This window comes from Solanum dulcamara, chromosome 12, assembly GCF_947179165.1.
Source record: "Solanum dulcamara chromosome 12, daSolDulc1.2, whole genome shotgun sequence".
Classification (NCBI taxonomy): domain Eukaryota; kingdom Viridiplantae; phylum Streptophyta; class Magnoliopsida; order Solanales; family Solanaceae; genus Solanum; species Solanum dulcamara.
Genome location: NC_077248.1, coordinates 5,797,029 through 5,813,918, shown reverse-complemented (window position 1 = coordinate 5,813,918; position 16,890 = coordinate 5,797,029). Strand labels below are relative to the sequence as shown.

At 35.6% G+C, this 16,890-nt stretch overlaps 1 protein-coding gene across 1 annotated transcript; it reads left to right on the top strand.

Annotated features, from left to right (window-relative positions):
• Positions 1-8,222: 8,222 nt before the first annotated feature.
• On the top strand, positions 8,223-16,554 carry LOC129877141 (syntaxin-71-like). Its single transcript, XM_055952626.1, has 9 exons — positions 8,223-8,517; positions 8,626-8,751; positions 14,339-14,498; positions 15,361-15,446; positions 15,578-15,646; positions 15,724-15,768; positions 15,853-15,915; positions 16,011-16,087; positions 16,259-16,554. The coding sequence occupies exons 1-9, from the start codon at positions 8,362-8,364 to the stop codon at positions 16,272-16,274; spliced, it is 798 nt and encodes a 265-aa protein (XP_055808601.1). The 5' UTR covers positions 8,223-8,361; the 3' UTR covers positions 16,275-16,554.
• Positions 16,555-16,890: the final 336 nt, after the last annotated feature.

The following is a 16,890-nucleotide window of genomic DNA, read 5'->3' as shown; positions in this document are numbered from 1 at the left end:
GGTTTTGCTTTTTGTTCTTTTTCTAAAAACAAAACAAAATGATTTTCGCCGCATTGAAGATTTTTCTTTTTGCAAGAAGACATTTACAATTATTTCATTTACTTTTAACATTGAGAATCACAAACTTAATTTGAAAATCGACTTTTTTATTATAAGAAATATCATTCTTTGTGCTCACTCTTTCAAGACTTTTGCTCATAGGTTAATTTATTCGACTTTTTCTTGCAAATTCTCTCTTTTTTGCTTTCTAAAGAACGTAAGTTTGTCTGTTTCAGAATTCTTTGTTCATAAATCAGATTGCAATGGAATCTCTTTCTTAATGAGGATTGCTGAAATCTTTTATTTTTAATGAAAAAGATCTAATTTCTAAGCTCGATTTGGGAAGTGGAGGTTTTGGTAAGGTAAAATTCATTTGTAGTACGACATTCTATCTTTTCAGTTATTTCTCAAGAAGAAGAAAAATGATATGTTGAAGCAGTCCATACTTTCAAGTAAGGTTCAAAGTTAGCAAAAAAGTTTTTGCTTCGCGGGTCGATCACCCTATTAATTTTGTTAGAATAATTTTCATATGAGTATGTTCCTATCCTCGTAAACCTTCCATCGTCGATCATTTGAACGGATAAGTATAGACTATGATAGAAAGGTAGGGAAATTCGAAATCGTTGGTCACCAAACACTTGTTAATAAGTACTGCATCTCCCTAATGAAGTAGAGCCATTTTTATAGGGCCAATAGAAGCACAAAAACGTAAGTGGAATAACAATCATTTGATCGATAGAGAGAGTGCACTCCCTAAGCCAATGATGAGTGCCAAAGAGAAGATGTGGAAGCTAGACTATCAGATGTTATTATTGTTGATCCATTATTATCAAGTATTACTGGTCACAATCATTATTAGCAATCATATTGTCACTATCATCCGAGATCGAATTGAAAAATCAAAAAAACAAATTCAATTTAAAATTTGATCTAGAGGAAACCTTCGTTTTTGGTTCATTCTTAAGACTTCCAAGTAAGATGAGTTTTGAATATGTTTATTTTTCTGTTCTTTCGCCTAGTAAATTCTTCTCTCTCTTATGATATGATATTTCCGCTTGAGGAATGATTCTTTAGTCAATTATCACTACAACTAACTTACTATTTATAATTATCAACACTAATCATTGTTATCACGACCATCATCAATCATCTCAAAAATTACCTTCATATATTCCTAACCATTGATATCAATCGGACAATCACCATTATGAATAGTTATCATCATCCTCCACCAAAATTATATGTTGCGCTCACCAACAATGATCGTCATTGTTAACAACTATTATCAAGGATTAAGTCATCGACGACTCCTTAAAATTATCCGCATATTTCACTTAGACATCTTGATTATGGCTTATACCTATTGAACACATGTACTCTCCCGAATTTGAACCATTTGAACACCTCAACTGCGACTTGTTCTAAATATTTGGACTTTGGAGAGAGAGGGTTTTGTCTTCTAACTGGTGGTGTCGCAATCGGTTCACTTTGTCCTCTATGTATATATTTTCTTACTCCATGTTGATCTTACAATATGTAAAATTTACGTATAATTACATAAATTATAGGTTAAAGCAAATCATTTCACTAACCAACCCATTAATATCGATTTCCTAATTTTATTTTGTGTAATTAAGTTGGTATAGCATATGGTATTTTATAAGAAAAGATAAAGATCGATTTTCTTTTTTCAGATGTTTTTTCAATCGAGTTCGTCACACTGAACTTGTTTAGCGCGAATTATATCTCATGTGTGATTTATGAGTTATATGTATAGAAGAGGGTTGCATCTCATGTGTGATTTATGAGTTATATGCATAGGAGCGAATTTACTTAATGTGCACCTGAAAGATAGTGGTTGCAGTTTTTCTGAAGATTTAAAAAAATATTGTTTTGTTCTTTTTTCAAACAAAACAAAATAGTTTTCTCCTCATTAAAGATTTTTCTTTTTGCAAGAAGATATTTACAATTATGTTATTTATTTTTATTTTTTTTTTTTTTTTTTTTTTTTTTTTTTTTTTTACGGGAACAGACCCTACACGAGGCTCCCACCTCTCGTGCACAGTCAGGGGTTAAGCAACACCCCCAAGCCTTAACATAAATAATCAAAATAAAAATACAAGGAGGGGGACATAAACCTTACCTCCGATCCTATGGTGGTTCATAAGTCGGCTAACCTATTAAGGTCGGCTAACTCATCCCCGATACAAAAAAGAAACTAACTATAACTAGAAAGCATTAAACCTGTGAGAGGACTCCTCCCGGTACAATTCAACTATGAAAGCATAAATGAGGGAGACTCTCCCCTTCCATGAGAAAAAAGAAAAGTAACCTACACTAGTCCTATTCAACTATGCTACGTACCAGACATAGCTACATTGAAGAAGAACAAGCATACGAAACTTCTATCTCGCATGGGATGGGAAATTCCTTTCATCTTTGCTCCTTTTAGTCTTGTCGTATCAAGTAAATCCAGGTGAAGTGTGCCTTTGTATCAGCATCATGATTACCAGCTATGGAGGTTGAAAGGAAGGAAGTAGCTGCATGGTGGTCCAAATGTATGGTTGCTGCAGACCTGTACTCCTTGTTGCTGCCTTTGTAGTTAGTCTGCTTGTTGGTCCTTGGTTTGAAGTGGTTCATTCTTGTACCTGCACAGCCAAACAAGACCAACAATACATACAACCAAAGAGGTGTGCAAGCTGCTGTAGCATTAGCTTGTATTTGTTCCTTGGCTGCTGCAAGTTGGTGGAGCTGTTGCAGCTGTTGATGGAATGCATCCAAGGCTGCCAATCTGCAGGTTCCCTAGGCTGCTTGTTGGTCTTTGTTTTGAGGTGGTTAGGCCTCTTGGAGCACCTGCACAAAATAACAAAACCAACAAACTTGTATATGTTTCTTGTCTGCTGCAGGTTGATGGAGTTGTTGCTGGAGTGTGTTAGTAGTGGAGAATGTGTTTGGCAAGCTGAGGGTGCTGCTCCAAAGCAGCCCCAAGATACTGCAGTCCTTTTAGCAGTCTGCCAGCTGCATTGGTGAAGCTGAGAATGACTGATCATGGAGATCAATGCATTCTCCTGGAGTACAATTATGTTATTTACTTTTAACGTTGGGGATCAGAAACGGTCTTAAGTGGGTTTAAAAATCAACTTCTTTATTAAAAAGAAATATTTTTCCTCTACTTACTCTTTCAAGACTTTTGCTCATAGATTAGTTTATTTGATATTTTTTGTTTGCAAATCCTTTCTTTTTCGCTTTCAAAAAATGTTAGGTTTGTTTGTTTACGAATTCTATGTTCATGAATCAAAGGCTGAACTCATCGGTGAATCTCTAAAGTTGACACCTATTTTTACTTAAAAACTTTAATTAGACTTTGTTCATTTTAGACACCTCAAGTAAGGTTTCGATGTGTCATTTTAACACATTTTTGACAATTACCCAAATATAAAATTGTGTGTAAAACACTCGCCTTGTCAAAGTGGCGAATTAAACGATGACACTTGGCATATATATATCAAAAATCATTCTTAAACAATGACTTTTAAGTAAAAAAAATGATCAATAACTTGATGACATGTAGCATTTTTTATCCAAATAATAATTTAAAAAAAAAAGAAGAAAAATTAACTACTTCTATTAACTCCCCCCTCCCAGTCGTCTCTCCAGCCCCACCCACCCCAACCCCTCCACCACCCCATCAGATCTTCATCTCCACCCCATCCACCCCAACCCCACCCATATCATCTTCAGAAACACTTTAAGAAGAATTTAATTTTTTTGAAAAATTTATTGAATAAAAGCACAATTTTTTCTTCTTTACTTCTAAAAATTAGTTATTAATAATTAGTGGGGGGGGGGGGGGGAAATCAATTCTCGTATGTGCAAAGGAATCAAAATACGTAGAGAATGATTGATGGATCTATAAGTTACTGAATCTATTAAAAAAATTGACTATATATAGATAGCTTTAAAATGATTTGGGGAATTTTAAAAATCTTTGTCGATGCTTTTTAAATTATTTCGAGGAGAAGAAGGAAACAAAACAAGAAAAGGTGTTTAAGATTGAGAAAATCTCGTGGCATTTGAATTCACTTTATATTTGGCATCATCAAATCTATTTCACCATGGATAAAAAATGGTAGCTAGAAAATGGAGAAGAAGAAGAACAAGAAAAACAATATTTTTTAAAAAAAGAAACGCTCTTCACGCACTCAAAATGGGTGCAGCACACGCAATGTGACAAGGCAGCACCAAATGTCAAAATAACACATTGAGACCTTATTTAAAGTGTCAAAAATGAACAAAATCTAGTTGAGGTATCTAAGTGCAAATTAATGCTAACTTTAGGGGGTCACCGATGGATTCCGCTTGAATCAAATGTGCAATATAACCCCTTCCTTGATGAGAATTGCTAAAAACTTTCTTTTAAAATGAAAAAGATCAATTTCTAAGCTCAATGTGAGAAGTGGAGGTTCTGGTAAAGAAAAAAAATCAGTCATTTCAATGATTTCTTAAAGAAGAAAAGAGAAGATTTGTTGAAACTTTTCAGTCTTTGAAGTAAGGTTTAATGCTAGGAAAAAATCTTTCGCTTCGCATGTCTTATCACCTTAATTGATTTTGATTGAAATTTTTATATATGAATATACCCCTATCCCCTAAGCCTTCTATCGTCGATCGTTTGAACGAACAAGTGTAGACTATGGCAGAAAGACAGGGGAACCAGAAATCGTTAGTAATCAGACGCTCGCTAATGAGTACCACATCTTTCTAGTGAAGTAGAGCCAACTTTATAGGACCGATAGAGGCACTGTAACTATAAATGGAATAACAATCATTCAACCAATTGCTCGTATCCTTCCTTCGCTGATATAGAAGAGAGAAAAAGAGAAATTCCCAAGTTAAGAATGAGTGTCAAATAGAAGATGTGCAAGCTAGTCTATCAAATATTATTATTGTCGATTAATGGTATGCATCAATCGGTTCGGTTCGATTTTATGTATTATTGATTCGATTTATTGGTTTTTGATTTTTAAATATGCTAAACCAATAATCAAATCAATAAAATATTTTTTTATCAATTTTTGATTTTTGATCTTTAACTGTTCGATTTTCGGTTTAATCAATAAGGAAATGCTCATAAATAGTTATATGACTTCTCTAATAATTTGACACGACAAAATAATAATGTAACTTTATAAAATGCTCATAAAATAGAAATAGTAGTAACTAACATGAAAAAAGCAATATAAGTGCAACACAAATAAAAGAACTAGGACAATAATGTGAATTGAAGTCTTTGGGCAAAGGTACTAACCAATAAGTTATTGATATTAATGCTTAATATTTATGTAGGGATAAAGTAGTAAATTACTATTGCCATAATGAGTTATCGATTTAACAAATAACTCAATATTGAAAAATCAATATCGAGCCAATAACCAAATAATTTTATTTTATAAAACCATTAAAAATTCATTAACCCAATAACACATTTTTTTCGGTTCGATTTATTAATCGGTTTGATTTTCGCACACTTCTATTGTCGATCCACTATCACCAAATATTATTGCTCGCAATCATTATTAGCAACCATATTATCACAATCCCATTCATCGAGGTGGTTAGGAATGTGCATTCGATTTTTTAGTTTGATTTTATTTTATTTGATTTCAATTTTTCATTTTTTGGTTTTAAAAAAGTACTATCTAATTCAAATAAATTTGGTTTGATTCATTTTTCTCTCTTGAGTTGTTTATTATTTATTTTTTTAAGAAATGAATATTTGATTATGTCAAAATAAGATAATTAACACAATCATATAGATATATTTGCATGACGGAAAAAGTAATTTTTTTACAGAAAGAGAAGTACTAATATTGAATATTTTTTAAAATATAAAACACTAGTAACAACAACAACATACCCAGTGAAACTTCAAACACAGTACTTAAAAGTATATCAATACATATCAAAACATAAAATAGAAAATCTAAATTATAATATATATATATATATATATATATATATATATATATATAAATAAAATTAGTTGTATTTTATCTATACTAGAAGATTCATAGATTATAGACAATATCTCTCTATGGCCTTTCACCTTTGAAAGCATCATGGTATCTCATTATTTTCTTGATTCACAGTCTTTGTTGAAAAACCCACAGGTCCCAGGATCGAAACCTAGCTCTAATACCAATTCTGTCACGACCCAACCCCGTAAGCCGCGACTGGGGTCCGACCTAGACCCCCCGTACACATATCTATTAGTTGTGGTCACATTGAATCGTAAATAAGATAATATCATGCAACAGAGCCCCACTGGGTGGTAACATTTTCATAAACCTGTAGCCCTTTTCGTTTGTGTCACAACATGACAGGGCACGCAAGCCGCCAAGGCTGCCATAACATAATAACGTATATCGTATATCATGTAGACCCAGCTGAATCAAACTGACATACACAACCCACATATACATGTCTGCAGACCTCTAAAAATATAAATGACCACATATGGCGGGACAAGGCCCCCGCCGTACTCCCGAATGGACAAAACAATGTTATACATCAGTAGACAGTATCAAAAACTAGGCCCCGATACAATGGAGCCTCTTCCAGCTGAGCTGCGTGGAATCCTAAGCTGACGGACTCTCAAAACCTGTATCTGTACCTACGGGCATGAACGCAGCCCCCCGAGAAAGGGGGTCAGTACGACATATGTACTGAGTATGTAAAACGTAACATAGTACAACTGGAGGTATATCCAAAATAGAGAAGCAGGAGAACAATTTATCAAGTCAGAAACATGTACCTGTATTCTGTAAATTAGAAAGACATGCATGCTCAGAATTTCAATATAGCCGGCCCCATCAGGGGTCTGGTGAATCATATATGTAGTATCAGTATCAGGCCCCATGCCATCGCCATCTTATTACAACACATCATCATCACATATATATACATACGTACCCGGCCCTCTAGTGAAGGGCTCAGTGGATAATGCAGTGAATTGCACGAATCTGATAACAGGCCCGGGACTCGGAGAAGAAGTGTTACAGTATACACGAGTAGAGTAGTGAAAAACCAAACACAATTTAAATCATTATCTGAGACTCAATGAAGTCATCAAGTAAACCATCACCTGGGGATCAGGGCAGAAGGTATCTGACGTATACTCTCTAATTGTCACTAAGGACTATGTAAAAAAGAGTTTTTAGAAATCTTAGACGTATGCCAATGTGAAATATCTTATAGCAGTCTGAGCATTGATTATCTCAGAGCCTTTCTTTTTTACAAACAAGAGTTTAGTCGAATCACTTGTTATACAGTCATATAGAAGACTCGAAGATAGCAGCTTACTACTTTAAAGTTTAACATTCAAAAGTGAGTGAGGGCTCTAAAGTCATATTCAGAACCTGGGAATGGAATTACCCCAAAGCTCATATCATATCCTGCTTACATCTAAGACATGCCAAAAGAGAAAAGATAGGCTTTACATACCTATACCAAAAATATACCAAGAGAAGCTTCACATACCTCTTGGGAGTTACTCTTTATCCTGCTCGTCTCGTCGTCCTCTGAACCTATTCAATATGAAAGTAATACGAATATCAACTACTCTTAGCTTTCCAGCATCTTAGGTTACACCTTAGTATTAATGGAATCTATTTCCTTAGTCGTTTCCTCGACTAGTTCTTTAGTTTGTTAAGGCATTATAGAATAAAGACTAGACGCCCTATTTGATATCATTTTTTTGAATAAGTCATTTGCAGTTTATATTGTATATTGTTGGTATGAATTGCTGCAGGTTGTTGTTGTTGGTTAGCTGTAGGTCTTAAGGACCTAATTGAAAATTTGAATAAGGCACATTATAGGAGAGGTGCAGTCCAAAATTAATCCATGTGTTGAAATTTAAATTGTGACGGTGCTTTTCTACAACTTCTTCTACATAGGCTCTGCGACTTTTGAAATTAAAAAAAAAGCTTCTCCAAGCCTGAACTAATCACTTTCCACGCTAAGAAAATAGGTACCTAATTCTATATTTTTTAATATTAAATGTCAGTATAGAAATTAATTCGAATACTATTTGTTTCCTTTAAATAAAATAAAATAAATTTAAACCCAAAATAAAACCCTGTACGTATAATATATATTTTTTTCAAAAAAAACTAAAAAAATAAGAAGGAAAAAAAAAAACTAAAAACAAAACTCCAGTCTGTATTATGAAGAGTGCCTGCAAAGTGAAATTCTCTTCTGTATTATTTCGTGATCGGAGAAAATTCTAATATTTACAGAGGAGGAGGAAGAAGAAGAAGAAGCAAAATGAGTGTAATTGATATTCTCACACGGGTGGACTCGATCTGTAAGAAATACGATAAGTACGACGTCGACAAGCAAAAAGATTCCAACTTTGCCGGCGACGACGCCTTCGCTCGTCTCTATTCTTCAGTTGAATCCGACATCGAAACTGCTCTCCAGGTTAAAAAATTGATCTTTTTTACTTCTTTTTTTTTTGTATGTGTGTGTTTTAGGGTTTAATTTCGGACAATTGAGAATTTAAAGATCTTTTTTGTTTTGCGGTTACAGAAAGCGGAAACAGCTTCTAATGAGAAAAATAGGGCATCTGTTGTGGCGATCAACGCTGAGATTCGGAGAACTAAAGCGAGGTTACTCGAGGAGGTTCCGAAATTGCAGAGGTTGGCTGTGAGGAAGGTATGGTTTAGTTTTGACTTTTTTGTTTTAGCTGATTTGGTTGTGTAATTGTGTTGAAATTAGCTGATGGGTTATATTCTACTTGGATTTTGTTGCTGTTCTGTTAAGTCTTTAGGGGTTATGTTAATTTGGTTGATTGGTTCTGGATTTCGATGAAAAGTAAGATTTAAAGAAAGATCTGGGAAGGACGGGGTGAAAAGTAAGATTAAAGAAAGATCTGTGATGAATTATAAATAGAATGGATTTGTAGGATTCATATAGTTGATCACAACTAGTTTTTTTTACTACATTGTAGTTGATTGATCAGTGATATAGATTATTGTTAGGTCATTTGCTTTGCGGAGGGGATGTGTGCAGATCATCCTGTGTACTTATAGAAAAAAGGGGCATTGCGGTGGAGGGTGTTATCTATTACGCGGAAAGATGCAATGTAACTTTTAGCACATTATGTTTGATGTTAGTTTTTTCCCTTTTAATGGTTCAAGGATACGATAAATAGTCCTAATGAAAAGAATATTGGATTGCAACAGGGAATTTGATTGGCAGCATGAGCACCAGGTTTTGATGCAAAGCATTACGATTCTATTTTACAAAAAAAAGCCCAATAAGTTATAGGATTTAGTTGTCCTATCCTAGTTAGCAACAAAATGTCCAATAATTTGGATCCCCATGGTTATTTGAAATGGAAAACCCACATGAACTCAAGGAGTATGCAATTTTCCTTTCTATTAGCGTGATATCCTTAAGTTCAATGTTGTTTGTAAGTGAGTACATGACTATCTTCCAAAGTTGCTTTCTTTGCTTTACTTTTGGAGTGATATAGTCAAAGTGTTACTTTATACTCCCTCCGTCCATCTTTACTTATCCACTATACTATTTTGGGATGTTCAATAATACTTGTCCAGATTATATAACCGATGAATATTTTACCATGATGTGTCTATTTTACCCTTGCTATTAAAGATTATTCATTTTTCAATGTTTAGATGACTTGTATTTAATAAGGGTAATTGGGTAAAACTACCCCTATCATTTACTACTTCTTAATCCCTATGCCAAGTCAATAGTGGACAACTATTGTATTGGACAAAGGGAGTACCATGTTAAACATCACTAAATCAAAATTTGGTTGTCCAATATGTAAGAAAAATAGAAGGCTCACTATATCGTACTTGAGTCTAACAATTCAAATTCTGGAAGCCATGTCACTACTTGATGACTATCATGTTCATGTACTGCTTCCTTATTTCAGATTTTGTCAAAATACTTTGTTAAGCCTGGAAAATAAGGTTGTTCATTCAGTTAGTTTTCAATAATTCTATTAACTTACACTATCGTTTGGTTCCTCAATTTGGGTTTGCTCTGGCTATTTCAATTTGGTCTTTTTGTTAGTGAGATTTTTATTTTCGATCCAGGGATAGGTTAGGATTCAAGAGTATACGAACAAAAAATGCAATTGGTCATGCTATTTCCTTTTAAGGAGGAGAATTATATCTATGAGAGAGAGATAAAAAGAGTGGGGGTGGGGGGATGGGGATGATGTTGCATTTGGCTGTTGGCTTGGCATTTGCAGTTTGAGAGAGTTGAAATTCCAAGAACAATCTGAGAGAGGGCCGTCAAGCTTATGGGAACAGGAATTTAAGGGAGTGGGTGAGTTGAGAGATGAAGAGGGCTGAGAGAAGAATGGAAGTAGAGCACAAACTCAGTTGCTCAAAAGAGACTGAGAAAACTCTAATATTGCACAACCCTATTATGAAAACAACAACAACACTCTACCCTCCCTAGACTCCACTTTGGGATTTCACTGGGTATATTGTTGTTGTACATTATATAGCTTTCTGGGGGATTTTGCATTTTTACGTATAATCAATTGTTTTTTGATTTCATGTCCATGCTACATAAAAGTTAACTGAAGATAATTGGGAAGATATTGAGCAAAGTGACTTGAGTATGGGAGTGTGCATGATAAAGTGCTTAACCACTGGAATTCAGAGGTTTTAAATCAGTATTATTCCATCAGATTGAGGGATTAATAGTTTGAGAGCTTCCATTTGTATATCCAAAAATAATTAGATAGATAGAGGTGGGAATGCTCCCCTCCCAAATCAAACCAAGAAGTTTTTGATTGTGTTCGAGTATTTGACCAGAAAAGCTCGTGAATCATCTGGAGATGGTTGGGGTAGACATTACCAAAATGAGGTTGTGGATGTTGGTGCTCTAGCCTTGTATATGTTTCTTAACCTAGTCATTGCCGCACGTTTCCTTTATGGTGTAAATAAGGACCAAGGGGTGAATTTGTGTTATTCTACCTCTACTTTTTTTTTTTGAAAAAGGTAACTTGTATTATGAACAAAGAAATACTCCAAAAGTATTCCAGTAATACTTACAGGAAAATAGGAAAAGGTGACCTTATTGTTGCTTCATAAATAATCTAGAATACTAGGAATATCCTCTTCTTCTTGAGGATATTCATGTTTACACCAAAACAAGAAAAGGACCATGCAGTTCATCTTCAGTTTCTGCAGAGAGCATCTATTGTTTTCGAAGCACCTCTGGTTCCTTTCCATCCATATAGTCCACCAAATGCAGGCCAGGACAATCTTCCATCTCTCCCTGTGTCCTGACTGATTTCCATCTCTATTCCAGCAAGCTAGAGCCTGTCTGATGCTCCTTGGCATAGTCCAGCTTATGCCTCTTAAATTAATGAAAATCTGCCATAACTTCATAGCCTCTCTACAATGTAGAAAGAGATGGTTTATTGTCTCAATCTCATATTCACAGAAAGAGCACCTAGAGCAAATTTGAGAACCTTTTTTCATAAGCTTGTCATGGGTGAGTGTGGCCTGTTTGGCTAGTAGCCAAGTGAAGCATGCTACCTTAAAGGGTACCTTGACTTTACAGATCATCTTCCAGGGCCAGCCACCACACTGACTGATCTCTGTGATCTCTTGTAAGCTGAACCAACTGAAAATCTGCCTTGCTTGTCTAGTAGCCAAAATCGATTGTCCTCATTGGAGTTTAAATCGTTGTATTGCTCCAGAGTATTGAGTAGTTCAGCCACTTAGTTAATTTCCCAGTTGTTCAAGTGTCTTCTAAACCTGAGATCCCACCCCTGGTTGTCTCTCATTTCTCTGATTGTGGATACCTTTTGAAGGCTCAGATTGAACAGGTCAGGATACCTGTTCTTCAAAATCTCCCGTCCAACCCACACATCTTCCCAAAATAGTGTTTTCCCCCATTTCCTACCTTTATTTTACAGCTGTTAGCAAAACTGATCCACTGACTTCTGATAGACTTCCATACTCCAGTCCTATAAGGTTGTGTGGGCATGTGGGTAGTCCATTTGTTCTCCATTCCAAACCTAGCCTTGATTTTCTCCTTCCACAAAGCTTGTTCCTGTGATGCAAATCTCCATAGTCATTTCATCAGAAGGCTCTGATTCTACAGCTTTAGATTCCTTATCCCTAGACCTCCTTTTATTTTGCTTTGAATGACTTGATCCCATTTACAAGATGAAATTTGTGATCATTAGGATCACAGTTTCCCTGCCACAAAAAAATCTCCTAATGGCATCCATTCTGTCAATCACATTTTCAGGCATTCGGAAAATTGACATCATGTATGTAGGCATGACATCCAACACACTGTTGATGAGTGTAACTCTTCCACCTAGAGACAAATATTTGCTTTTTCAATTCACTAGCTTCTTCTCATATTTCTCCAGAATATTGTTCCATATGCCTTTTTAGTTGCTCTTATCTCCTAGAGCTCTCTGCATCACAAAAAATCAGGGTGTCATCAGCATATTGTAAATGTGATATGGCCAGGCCCTGCCTATCATTCATGTTGGCATTGAATCCTCTTATCCATCCTTTTATTTGAGCTGTCCTGAGCATGTCATTTAGTCCTTCCATTGCCAGAATAAAGAGAAAAGGGGATAGAGGGTCCCCTTGTGTCAATCCTCCCTGAGATGGGAAGAATCCCGAAGGAGACCCATCTATCAAAATGGAGAACTTCACAGTCGAGATGCAGAATTTCATCCATTTTTCACCAAAACCCTTATTCTCCAATGTCTTCCAGAGGAATCCCCAGTGAAGGTGGTCGTAGGCTTTTTCAATATCTAACTTACATAGCTTACCTGGGACCTTGCTGATCTTTCTGACATCAACACACTCATCTGCAATCAAAATTGCATCCATGATCTGTCTGCCTTTTATAAAGGCCAGAGTATCCACCAGTTTGGAGACTACTTTCTTGAGCCTTTCAGTCAAAACTTTTGATAGGATCTTGTAAATGACTATTAGGCTTATGGGTCTGAAGTCCTTCAACTCCTTTGCCCTTATCTTTTTTGGGATCAGTGCTAAGGTCACATTGAAACTTTTTTCAAAAAAGCTCTGAGCATTGAAGTTCTGCACTGCTGCAACTACTTCTTTACTGACCACATCCCAGCAGGCTGTAAAGAACGCCATGGTGTAACCTTCAGGGCCAGGTGCTTTATCCCTTGCACATGCCATAACACAGTTTTTTATTTCCTTTTCACTGAACTGTTCTTGTAGCATGATGTTATCCATCTCGTTCACCATAGTACCAGATCTGGCATTGAATTGGGGTCTCCTTCTTTCTGTTTCAGCATATAAGTTCTGATAGAATTTAATGATGGTTCCCGTGTGCATTCTCCATTGACAGACAGCTTGTCAATGTTATTGTACCTCTTGTGACAGTTCGCAGTTCTATGGAAAAACTTGGTGTTTCTGCCCCCTCTTTTAGCCACAAAGCCCTGGACCTTTGTCTCCAAGCAATTTCTTCCCTCTTTGCATTTTCTTCAAATTCAACTGCTAGGACTGCTCTCAAATATGTCTCATCATCTGTCAATTGTCTTTGGTCTTGGATCCCATCTAATTCAGCCAATTGACTTAGGATGCCTTGTTTTTGCAGTCCTAAATTTCCTTGTCTTGTTTTAATCCACTCTTTGAGTTTATCTTTCAAGTATCTCAGTTTACTTGCTAAGATAAAATCAGGCCTTCCCTAACATTGAGTGAGTCCCACCAGTTTTTGACCATCTCCTTTAAGTTTTCAGTTTGTAACCACCAGTTCTCAAACTTAAAATAAGAGTTTGATCTTTCCCAGTTCCCGCATTCTAAAATCAAAGGACAGTGATCAGAAATAACTTAGTAAAGGTCTTAATTTATGAGTCTATTTTTTAAGTTAAAGTAACTTAGGTGTTTATGAGTCTTTGTACTTTGTATTGTATCATTGGTTCATTATAAGTGGATATCTGCCTCAGTCTTGACTGGTTTGTCTGAGTTATTAACTTTGATCTGCAAAACTAGTGTTATTAGCTTGCTTCATTTGTAGAGTAAACAAGGACTCAGGGCAAAGATAAAGTAATGGAGCTTAGAATTCTTTGGTTGTTGATACTTCGAATGCTGTTCAGCTTCTTATCAGTTACTTGATAACTAATATGTCTGTGTTCACTACTTTTGCTGTGCTCTCCTTTGGACCTCCCTACCAAAAGAATGAATCTGAGTTTATATGGTTATCTGTGGGACTAAATAGTTGCCTTGATACTAAAAACCCTCGATTTCAGGTCAAAGGACTTTCGGGTGAAGAACTTGCTGCCCGTAATGATTTGATTCTTGCACTGCCAGATAGAATAAATGCCATACCAGATGGCTCTGCTGCTCCACCCAAACAATCTGGAGGATGGAGAGCTTCTGGTTCTCGCCCGGAAATGAAATTTGATTCAGGTGATTGATGATTTCTGCCATTTGACGGGTCTTCCTGTAAGTTGTTCTCTGCATGTGTATTTAGTGTTGTCAACGGGAAAAAGTGCCCAAGATCTGCTGGGGCGCTCTAAGTGTGCAGCAATTAAAGCACGAGCTTCAGGAAAAAAAAGATGCAATGAAGAAAAAACAGAGTATATATGTAATGCAAGAAACATATAATTACAAACACAAAAAATAATTGAAAAAACTACAAATATATGTAGTAGAAAGATGTAGATTAAGTTCAAAATCCAACTTAATATTTTGTTTAGATGCAAAGATGCAGTCTTAAGTTTATAATGCAGCTTAACTGACTAGTTCAGTACAAAAAGAATTTGGAATTACCTATGAAATCCGTTGCTAATTTGCTCGTAGCTAACGAAACTTTGTGATAATCCATTGGTAATCCATCGCTAATTTGCTCGTAGCTAACAGAACTTTGTGATAATCTGTCGCTAAATAGGATTACCGACGGACTTTGTTGTTTAGCTACAAAATTTGTCTGTCTCTAGTTCCTATTTTTTAAGTAGTGGTTTTCTTATATTGAAGGTCTTAATTCCTTTTCCTAAGAAGTAACATATTCGCTCGTAACATCTCTTTTTCAGTTATCTTTAATGTTCAATGCCACCCTCTTCAAGATAGAGCCTATTGCCGATAAAGTCGCATAACTGTGCTCAAGCTCTTGCTAAACTAGGCGAACCACCTAACCTGGGCTTCACCAAGCTTCAGGGTTTAAGTGCGACTAAAATGGGCCTTTAACAACACAATTTATGAAATAAAAGTATTCATTCTTGTAGGCTACAGTTGATTGTTAGATAACTTACAGAGTGTGCTTTGTTTACAGATGGACAATTTGACAATGAATATTTTCAACAAACTGAAGAGTCAAGTCAATTCAAGCAAGAGTATGAAATGCGAAAAATGAGACAGGCATGTTCTTTTTTGGGTAGTTTATCATGAAATTCTTTGAATTAGGCTTTCTCCCCTTAATTGAGGTTATGTTTACACTTCTTTGCTTCTTCCTGGACTATGTTTAAGATTTAGTTTTACACGTCACACAGGACCAAGGTTTGGAGGTCATAGCAGAAGGATTGGATACTTTGAAGAACATGGCCAGTGATATGAATGAGGTTTGCTGCATTTATGGTTTCTATTTTGTATCATTCCAATTGACATAGGCACTAAAGAAACGATGCAATTTATGCAGGAGTTGGATAGACAAGTTCCTCTGATGGATGAGATTGACACAAAGGTTGGTAACTTTTTTTTTTTTTTGGTAATACTTGATATGGAAAGAATCATAGCTAAAGATTGATACGGTTTGACTTCTCAATAGGTGGACAGGGCTACCTCGGACTTGAAGAATACCAATGTTAGGCTTAAGCATACAGTTAACCAGGTAAACTGAATTGCTGCTGTCTTCAGTTGCAGCATGTGATCTGCACACTAGGATTACTCATGAGCTTTGTTTGACAAACTTTGGTTGTTTTCCAGCTGAGATCTAGTCGCAACTTTTGCATTGACATCATTTTGTTGTGCATCATTCTTGGAATTGCAGCATATTTGTACAAGTGAGTTTTCAGATCACGTCTTGTCCTTTTCTTTTTGTTTCATTATTTCATCATATATTGTCAGCAATCAAGAGTGTCAGTCCATCATTTACATGTAATGTGTTGATCCGTTTTCATAGTTCCTCCTCGTGTTAATATCCTAGCTAACTGGGTGACTCTCATCAAATGCAGTGTCTTGAAGAAGTAAAACTCTGGTGAAGTTGTTGTTGGATCGACTTGTATGTTGGCCTTCACGATCCATTTTAGTCTCTTTTTTTTTGTGTGCGCGCATGTAAAACAAGTTATTATCGGTGATTAGGCCTAGGATTTGTATTCTACTTGCTTGTGTGTTTTACTAGTTCGAGATTGAGATGAAGTTATTGTTGTTTTCTATGTCTGGACTATGAATTTCCGGTTTTCGTGGAAAAGGGTTGTTTCTTCTCCAGTGATGTCAATTGAACGAAATTATCATTCCACATTTCTACTCATTCTCTTCATGTTCCCTCTGTATATATATGTGTTCTACATTTTTAAGCCATTTGAAAACTTTAGGGAAGAAGCCTAGTTAAGATTTTTTATATGTCACTTATCCACTTTTTGAAGACTTGACAAATGCATTTTGTTACGAATTTGCAATTCGCAGACATAGTTTTTCCCCCATATACTACTTTAGTACATTTATTAATTACGTAAACAACATACGTGTTACGTATACTTTATCCCTACCTTTATATATGTCACTACTCTACTTTTTGAAGACTTGACAAATAAATTTTGGTACGAATTTTGCAAACATAGTTTTTTTCCATATACTTAAGTACATT

What these genes read in the sequence shown, in the direction of transcription:
- LOC129877141 (XM_055952626.1), top strand. Translation starts at nt 8,362, where the DNA reads ATGAGTGTAATTGATATTCTCACACGGGTGGACTCGATCTGTAAGAAA. An exon ending in AGAGGTTGGCTGTGAGGAAG is followed by an intron (nt 8,752 to 14,338) that starts GTATGGTTTAGT and finishes CCTCGATTTCAG; the next exon opens with GTCAAAGGACTTTCGGGTGA. An exon ending in TGGCCAGTGATATGAATGAG is followed by an intron (nt 15,647 to 15,723) that starts GTTTGCTGCATT and finishes CAATTTATGCAG; the next exon opens with GAGTTGGATAGACAAGTTCC.